Here is a 9,576-nt window from a genome sequence, read left to right as displayed (position 1 = left end):
TGTACTATTTGTATCTCTAATGTGTGTGCACAAATGTGCATGAATGCTCATGTGCAAACATTCTCTTTTGCATTACTGTGTACTCGAAATTTCTAAATGTATAGGCAAATAATTAAGTGCTAGAAAGTCTTGCACTGTAGAGTTGAAGAATTGATCTAAAGCACCACAAAATAATGAGATATGGCTTATGATTGAAGCTAAGAACTCGAGAATTGAACCTTAGAATTAGGAATAACTTTGATGGCTACTTCCTAGCCTTTCATATTACCTTTCTTAGCCTTAGTAGAGCAAGTATACCAAAAATGACCATGCCCCACCTCCTCACTAATCTCATAATAGCTTGCAAGCTACTTGGAGAAACAAAGTCTACAAAAATCTCCTCATCTCTCTCCTCATCATTGGGCTCATGGGGGCTGCTTTTTTGCATGCCTCCATGCAAGCAATCCATGAATGTGCTTTGCGGGAGGCGGAAAGACCTAATTTTGTAGAATCAAGAAATAATTTTTTAGGTTTTATAAAAAAAAAAAAAAAAAAAAAAAAAAAAATTTTTTTTTTTTTTTTTTTTTTTTTTTTTTTTTTTTTTTTTGTTTTAATAAAAAGTTTACCATTTACTGCAAATTTCAATTAACTCTCTTAAAAAAAAAAAAAATATAATAAAAAAAAAACAAAAAGTAAGGCTTAAAAAATATAAAATAAGGTATAAGAACTTAATATAAAAATGAAGTAGAGTTAAAAAGGCTTAAATATGTGTTTTGCCTTCTTTTTAATAGTAAAACAAAAGATTTTTAAATTTATAAATTTTAAATTCCAAATTCTAAATCAAAAATCCAAATTCCAAATCCGAATCCCAGGATCCAAACGCAGCCTAATTTAACTAAAAAAGTAACGATAAAAGAATATAAACACAAGCGGGAGATGAGAAAATTAAAAGAAAAATAACTAGGATATCCTATTTCCATATAAATTGTAGCCTGCAATAGACTGTAATTTACATATATAGTAAAAAAAAAGATCTCTACGACGAAGTGAGGATATATATATATATATATTCTCTTAGTTGAAGACATTCTTCAACATGAGCTCTATCAATGCAATATAACATGGAATATAAACAATACTCTTACACATCATGTCTATTGGCCTTAGCCTTTTCAATGGAATCCATGGCTTCTTCAAATGATTTCTACAAGCAAAATCAAACATCAAAGATATTACCAGGCATATTTTTATATAGAAGATGCATTGCTATCAGTTGTATAAAAACACACAAAACCAGGAGTGCAATCCCATGCCTAAGTGAAGATGACCACTTTGATGTATCATACAGGAGAGTTATGTATTACTAGCATTTGATTGGTTCATGGAATGAAATAGCAAAATCAAACATCAAAGATATTACCAGACATATTTTTATATAGAAGATGCATTGCTATCAGTTGTATAAAAACACACAAAACCAGGAGTGCAATCCCATGCCTAAGTGAAGATGACCACTTTGATGTATCATACAGGAGAGTTATGTATTACTAGCATTTGATTGGTTCATGGAATGAAATAGCCATTCATGATAATGGAATAGTTATTTTCCATTCGTGTTAAATTTATATCACATATTTCAAAAAACATATATATATTTTTTTAATAATTATTGAACATTTTAAAGTTAAATTAAAAAAAATTATAATTATAAAATACTATTCCATGAACTAATATTTTAGATTAAAATTTGAACTAAAGTTAAGAATAGCTATTCAACGAATAATTATTTTACTCTCATTATTTTTCATGCCATTCTATGAAACAAACACAGTCTAGTGTTTAAACATGCAAATCCAAGCAACTAGACAAGCTTTTAGTTTAGCCTCTTTGAATGCCCAAATACCCTAACTCATTTCTAATATTTTTCACAAAGCAATTCGTTTTCCCTATAATAGTTACAGCAAAAATTAAATGCATATGCATATGCATCAAGAAGGAAATTTCATTTAATTATTAATTTCAATAATTTAGGTTTTTTTGATAAATTTTATCAATTAGGATTTTTCACTATTTAGAAATATTTACTTATTTAGGTTTTGCATCGAGAATTTTCTTGTTTAGATTAGTTTGCATCTCTACTAGCATTTGCCAAGAATTTTTCCACTAGGGAAAAAAGAAGAAAATTCTTTCGAAGAGCCTCTTTAAATACCTATGTAATCTAATAGAAAAAATGCCCACCCTTCCCAAAGGAAAATTACTAGTATTGTCATCTCCACTATTATTTATGCCATCTCATTTCTTCACAAATTAGTTATTGATTTAACCGCAATGGGATTGAAATTTCCAACCCACATCAATTGTACATGTAGGTTTCTTATTTTACAGTTGATGAAATGCTATTTCTTTTTCTTAAAATGATACCCTCTAAACTATTAGACTATACAAATACACAGACACATTAAGCTAAATGTTAATAACAACTCTGCATTCCCCATTATAATTGTGTAATGGAAGCATTATACAGTTCTAAATGAATGTGAGTGATTTGCAGGTCACTAATGATCTCAGCGACATGATCCCAACATGCCCCTGCATGAATGTTTCAAAAGATTTAAATAGTTATACTAACATAAACCTTAGAAGGAAGCATAATCTTGCTCATTTTCATGGTGCAAAATTAGCCTGGCAGTGTCACTATTCAAACATGTAACCCATAAACAAAAAGACAAAGAAATCTTGTACTTTATATCCAGTGGTAAACACTGAAGCAGTTTAGGGTTAGTCTCAGTTCATACATCATTTATCAAACAGCAAGCCATGAAGTAAATTGATAATTAAGGCCTCACTAGTTAAGTTAACAAACACTTGCTCCATGAAGGCAAAAAAGTATGTATCATGATCACAGGAGTTTGAAAGAACAAGCGTATAATAAACTTTCTATGCAACGAAGTATTAAAAGCAGTTGCATAAAGCAGTGATTTGTGTCTCATCAACTATGCAGAAGCGATCACAGCACAGTGACAAGTAATAAGATGACTTGGATGGTTAACTGTTCAATGAATGATAACAAACGGAAATATATGAATATGAGTCAATCACTTGTTAAATCATTAGATTCAGTGACTTACCCCAGAATTGTGCATTTTCCACAGTGCCTCCCTGCTCTTATCTATTATCACCATCCCGCCAATTAAAGCACTGCATAGAGAGGAGGGGAGGGGGGTTGTGGGGGATTTTTCGATATAAGAATTTATTGATGCAAGAGCAACAACTCATTACAGAGAGAAAATAACCATTGTTTCTAAAGAAAAAAAAAATCATTTTTATGCCCTAATGTCTAAAATGGATTTTTTTTTTCTTTTTTTAGAACCTAATGCATATCGGGCTTCCATTTAAGTTCGTATTTGGATGGTCCATTTTAATGTTATCTACAAATAAAAGTTTATGTTATTCAACACAATATATATATATATATATATATATATATATATATATATATATATATATATATATATTTGTGATTAATTATTTCTTTGACACAAAAAAAAACAATTTTCTCTAAAAATACAATTTCAAACTAGATAAAGTAACAAGGCATGCAAAAGAAACAAAAGGTGGGCTGAACCTTAGCCATTTCGACATTATTTGAAAAAAAAAATAAAATAAAATAAAATAAAATTGTGATGTAGGACTTTATCATATCAAAATAACTTTTGTTCAATCCAAATCAAATTTGAGTATAGAGGTTACATCTTTATAAGTTTACGTAGGACCAGAGAATCAAATAACATAGAGGTAAAACACCTTACTCAAACATAAATTACTTCACATTTTGCATCCTTAAAATCACTGAACAATATATGGCTGACTGATATTCAAAATCTATCATTCGTCCTCTACTCTAAAGAGTACAATCTTGAAGAGCAAGAAATAAATGTAGGACATGCATAGAAGCTTGGGAAATCAGTATGTGTGATAGTGCACCTACTCCTGTTTCTCCATTAGACTGAACGGGTTCAACAGATCAACAACCACATCATCAACAATTGCCTGCTTCACCTCAATTGCATCCTCCTAACAACATCACCTCCATGTATATGCCATTAATCTTCATAATTATAGCAACTGGAAGACTTTCAGTTTCCCTAGCACCATCATAGGTTTAAGTGCAACCTTTTCTCATAAAATCCTATGTACAATGACTTTTTCTCCACACTTTTCTCGCATAACTACAAAAGTATAGCCTAATTTGCAAACAAAAATTCTATAACTTTTATGTCAATCTATATGCTATAGTTAAGTCCCTAATACAAGTGATTTGCCATTATGATTGCTCCTCAGAGACAAAGCAAGGAACAAGTTTGTAGAATTCCAAAGTATGGGTATCTAGATCTTCGTCTTCTAGGTATAGAGCGCGCGACTTAAAGTAATATTCCTGTAAATTTCCCCATCACAATGAACAAAAATGAAATTTTCCTCTACCAATTGTCTCAGCAGAGCTCAACGAGTAAGCAACAACTTGTCAACAAAGTCAGTAACATAATGCAACACATAACACCAAGTACATCCACTCAAATAAAAAACTGCCAAATTCACTTCCTCTTCTTTCCTCTCATTATCAAATAGATGCATTGCACCAACATGCATTTAGACATTAAAGCTATAAAATGAGCCAAAAAGAAGAGAGGACAAGATGTAGCACCAAAGCCACCTATAAAATATCCAGGAAAAAAAAATCATTTGGCTTCTTACTAAAAGAAGGAACAGAAAACATAATGTTGATTCAATTTCCATAAAGTAAAAATAAACAATTGCAAGCCAGTGAATAACAACAAGAACAAATAAACAGTCAAAGTTCATTCTTGTAAGTAACCAATCTGCAATACTAATAACAGATAACTTCTTGATGACCAAGTAAGACCAATTCAATATCTGATTACAATCAAAGACAGAATTCAGCAGCAAGAAGCCACATCCTAAAAGAGTAGATTCCTTAGTTTGGATGCACTGTGTTTCCATTTAGCTGCATTACCACCCTATAGTTTAAGAGGGACCAGTCCTCTTTAGGCATGATAATGATTAGATAGCCAAGGAACATGACATTTATTTTCAAGCATCTTGTGAGTGGAACAGAAGAGGAATTTTAGGCTAAGCACAAAAGTTACATTTGTGGTCTTCAAACACAATTTTTTGAGGAGAAATAAAATATCCTTTATTTATTTTTCTATAAATTGAAGTTGTCAATGCTTGAACCTATTAAACCATGCTATGCAGTTTCAATCTAATGGCATACCCGAATTCTCAAAACAAATGCTAACAGTGAGTTCCCATAACCATTTGAATATGCAAACCTAATGAAAACATATTTGATCTAATTGAAGCAAGTACCAGAAATAGTTTCAAGCAGATTTAAACAAATTTTGGTGGCAGAAATTAATCTGTGCTTGTTTTAAAAATGGTAGTACTAGAAATGAACCTTACGTCTTTTAAGGCTTTTTCTTGATTCTTTTACCTAAATATAACACTATATTACTCAAAAAAATCCGTGCACACGTCAAATCAGCTCAAATAATGATTTTGAATTTTTTTAACTAAACATCTTAAAAAATATATCGTAATTGATGCCCTAAACTACACTAGAAATTATAACATTACTTAAAAAAAAAAAAAAAAGATAATTTAGCACAATTTCACATGCTCAGAACCTAATTATTCGTTAAAAAACCACAAAGAAATTTATGGAACGAAGGGAAATAAATAGCAAAAGCATACCCAGCAAAGGCAAGATTGAGAAGAAAAGCACGAGTGGTTAAGTAGCGAAGTGCAACATCGAACTTGGAGACAAAACCACCATCGGCTTTTCTATTCTGGCTCTGATAAGAATGGTAATTGTAGCCATAACCGTAGCCATAACCATGAGCATGTCTATGATTATTATAACCAGAGGAGAATGAGGAGGAGGAGGAGCGAATGTTATAATCGGCACGTTTCCGGTCATCAGCGAGGATTTGGTAGGCCTCGGAGAGTTGTTTGAAACGGAGGGTAGCGTTTTCTCTGACCAGTTGAGGAGATTGGGAATGCTTGTCAGGGTGATATTTGAGAGCCAATCTCTTGTAGGCTTCTTTGATTTCCTCTTTGGTTGCGTTCTTGTTCAACTCCAATATCTTGTAGTAATCCATTATCTTCTTCTTAATAAATCATCGATCGTTTCGATCGATGGAATGAACAATGAAGTAGCTCAAATCGAAGAACCTTGCTTTACGGATTGAAGGGGGAGTCGCGGCACTTTCGACTCCCATTCCTTCTAAGTTTTTTTTCTTTTTTTTCTTTTTTTTGGGGGGGGTTGGGGGTTGGTGGGGCGCGGTGTGTGTGGCTTTTGGGGGCGAGACTTTACCCCTTTGCCAAAGCTCAATCGAGCAGCTACGTTTTTGTTGGTCCGATTAGTTTTTTATTTGTTTTTTAAACTTCCAACGAGACTCGATAATCAGTCTAATTTTAAGCACTACTCCGCTTAATATTTTCTGAATACTTGAAGAAATTACATTGATTTTTTTTATTAATATTTATATTTATTTAGAGGATTAAATATTAATTTTAAAAAACTTAAATTAATAATTATTTCTTTAAAAATTAAAACTTACAAGCATTGTTATAAAATTCATATCGATCCAGTGGATTGATTTAGTTAACTGGCGATCCGGACATGAAATAGAGATAGTTCACTTGTTAAATTGGATAAGAAGTTGATTCAGAAAAATTTGGATGACTAAATGGTTGAACAATAAATTATTGACCTAGTTAATTTAAAATTTTTTAAATTAAAAATTTTTAAAAATCAATGATATTGATATTTTAATATTTAAAATTTATATTGAGTCATTAAATAACATATTATTTACTTATTATCTTTTCATTTATAGCAATATACGTAATTTTATAAAATAATATGTTTTTTATATTTTTTGTAACACCCCTATTTGTATAGCCTGGTATATTTCACTGTTCCGGTGGCCGGTGTCGGTCCGGACAATTAAGGGGATTAGAACCATACTTAAGACAATTAGGTAAACCATAAACACAAATAATTAGTAATGTTCAATTAGTTAAGTATAAACAAGAAAAACAGAACATAAGAAGTTAAATGAGCCGAGAGTCACAGCGATGGGTGACCTCCTCGGGAATGACTGCGAAGTCATTAGGACCCTTATGAACACAGTGGAAAAGAGAAAATCACGAAAATGAACTGTTAAGCCAGTCAAATAATTAGGTCAGGGAGCCAGAAGAAATATTGGATTATTTGCAAACCGGGATGAACCGGCGAGGGGCAATTTGGTCAATTGACCCCGAGAGCTGACTCCTGACCTAACTGTCAAATAAAATCGGAGAAAAGAAAATTTCAGAATCGAGAATTAAATTAAAGAACTAATAGAAAAATAGAAAAAAAAAGAGGAAAATGAAAAAGTAAAAAGGGTGATGACATCATGCATGACCTCATGCATGATGTCATAAAAGAATTAATTAATAAATAAATTAATTAGGTTTTTGTGGTCTTCCATAACCTAAAATAAATAAAGAAAACAAAAGAAAAAAAAAATTAAAGTTGTCTTCTTTCTTTCCCTTTGTTGCCGCCCCACCTTCTCCCTCTCATCTCCATGAAAATCCACCATTAAAGCTTACACTCAAGCTTTAATCCTTCCACTCAATCTTCATAAATCCCCAAAAAACTTCACTAAAGCTTGTTATTACAACTTGAGAAGAAGATTACAAGAAGAAAGAAGAGTTAAAGATAGGGTTTGAAGGATTTAAGAAAGGTTAGTGTGCTAACTTACTATTTTACTTCTTTAAATGCATAATTAGTTGTGAAAAGTGAGCTTATAACTTGATTAAATGAAACAAATATGGGGGAAGGACCATTGCTGAAATTTCGGCCTGGTTGAAGGGAGTATGAATTGCATGAATTTAATGAGTTTGAATGAGTTTATGGACCTCCATTAGTTGATTGATTATGTTGAGAGCTTTGAATTTAGTTAATTGCAATAATTAAATGAGTTAGGGTTTGAATGTTAGGGTTTGTGAACCAAAATTTGGAGAAATGCATAAATGATGACTTTGACCTATTGTGAGCTGAAAAATGGTCAATAATGACCAAAGGAGGTGTGTGGGAATTATTGGAATGGAAGTCAAATTCGTAGGGTAAATGGTCATGCTGCTGGCAGCATGACCAAGCCAACTTTAAAGGACCAAAACGGAAATTTTACAAGTCCAATTGATATGCCACCAATTGGGGATGAAAATAGACATAAAATGACACAATTTTCATTTAGGAACCATACCCAAAAACTGACCAAAACCTAGTGAACCAATTGACCAAAGTTGGTTAAGAGCAGTCTGCCACTGTACAAACTGACCAAATGAACAGTGTTTGTTCATTTGGTCATAACTCGAGCTAGGCAGGTCAAATTGACCTGAAATTTTACCAGTGGTTAGATTACATATAGGCCTAAAACTTTCATGAAGAACACAAGTCCAAATTCTGCCAGCAACCAAGCCATTTGGCCACCCCAATTTGGTGACCCAAATCTGCCAAAGACTAAATCGTGCCTAAAAATCTGGGTTATTTTCCATCCGGCAGCCCTGATTCAAAGGGCCATAACTTGAGCTACAAAACTCCAATTGGGGTGATCCAAAAATGAGAATAAACTTAAGACATTAAGGAACATTTTCTATGAAGGAAGTTTTGCCAAATTCCAACAGTAAAATTGCCAATGGAACAGTGCAACTTGGAGCACCAAAACTGAAAATTTGACAATTTGGCCAAAAGGACTTAAGTTTTGAGAAAATAACCAAAACCAACAAATTTAATGACCAAAATGTGGTATGTGGGTGAAGTTGGAGTTCCCATACCTATTAAGTCTTAAAAAGTCAATAATTTGACTTGAATAGTGTAGTGAATAGTAACCCGAAACACAAAAACTTCAAAAACGTCGAATTTAACGCAATAAAACTAGTAAAAATAAAATTAAATTTATTTTCGGACTTATGTTAAGTTATGGTATCAAACATCTGAAACTGTGTTTCAAATGAAAAGACTTAGAAATTCGAAGAGACTGAGTCAAGGCTTAAAGGCGACTCAAGTCAGGTTTGTGCACAATAATAATTGTTTAAATATTTTAATCTCAAAAATTTGACTTCTTTGATTAATTATGTACTGTGTTGCCATTTTATAATCGTAACTGTGACTTTGGAAATTGATCAGATTTCTCATAAATTGTTTGAATAAATTGTTTTGAATTGATTTTATGTTCACACTTAGCATGACAGTATCACATTATTCCTCCTCCATTTATGGGGTTAAGATCGTTTATTTTCCTCTCTCTCTGGCTTGCCAGTTGAGATTGAGATCGGATGAGTACTCATTAGCTAGCTAGCCACCTCCCTCATTGATTTCGATTAATGGGGTTGAGATTGCTTTGTCGTGATGTACAACGCGGCATTGATCGGAAATTTTGTGTCATGGCTTAAGTTGTGTATGACTTTGGCAATACTGTGTTTATGAAATTGTTTGACTAAACTGTGTTTAATAGATTATTTGACAAA

General features: G+C 32.3%; 1 protein-coding gene across 1 annotated transcript; it reads right to left on the bottom strand.

Annotated features, from left to right (window-relative positions):
- Window positions 1–924: 924 nt before the first annotated feature.
- On the bottom strand, window positions 925–6,316 carry LOC110668353 (chaperone protein dnaJ 72). Its single transcript, XM_021829547.2, has 3 exons — window positions 5,752–6,316; window positions 3,108–3,177; window positions 925–1,183 (listed from the first exon to the last, which is right to left on the bottom strand). Exons 1-3 carry the CDS (start codon window positions 6,156–6,158, stop codon window positions 1,121–1,123), a joined length of 540 nt encoding a protein of 179 aa, XP_021685239.1. The 5' UTR covers window positions 6,159–6,316; the 3' UTR covers window positions 925–1,120.
- Between the last annotated feature and the right edge of the window lie 3,260 nt (window positions 6,317–9,576).

The sequence above is a fragment of the Hevea brasiliensis genome, chromosome 3 (assembly GCF_030052815.1).
Source record: "Hevea brasiliensis isolate MT/VB/25A 57/8 chromosome 3, ASM3005281v1, whole genome shotgun sequence".
Lineage (NCBI taxonomy): Eukaryota > Viridiplantae > Streptophyta > Magnoliopsida > Malpighiales > Euphorbiaceae > Hevea > Hevea brasiliensis.
The sequence above is the reverse complement of the archived record's forward strand: the minus strand, read 5'-3'. Positions and strand labels throughout refer to the sequence as shown.

Coding starts and splice junctions, on each gene's coding strand:
- LOC110668353 (XM_021829547.2), bottom strand. CDS start 6,158: ATGGATTACTACAAGATATTGGAGTTGAACAAGAACGCAACCAAAGAG. Junction 3,178..5,751: donor CTCAATCTTGCCTTTGCTGG/GTATGCTTTTGC, acceptor CTCTCTATGCAG/TGCTTTAATTGGCGGGATGG. Junction 1,184..3,107: donor GGAAAATGCACAATTCTGGG/GTAAGTCACTGA, acceptor TTTTGCTTGTAG/AAATCATTTGAAGAAGCCAT.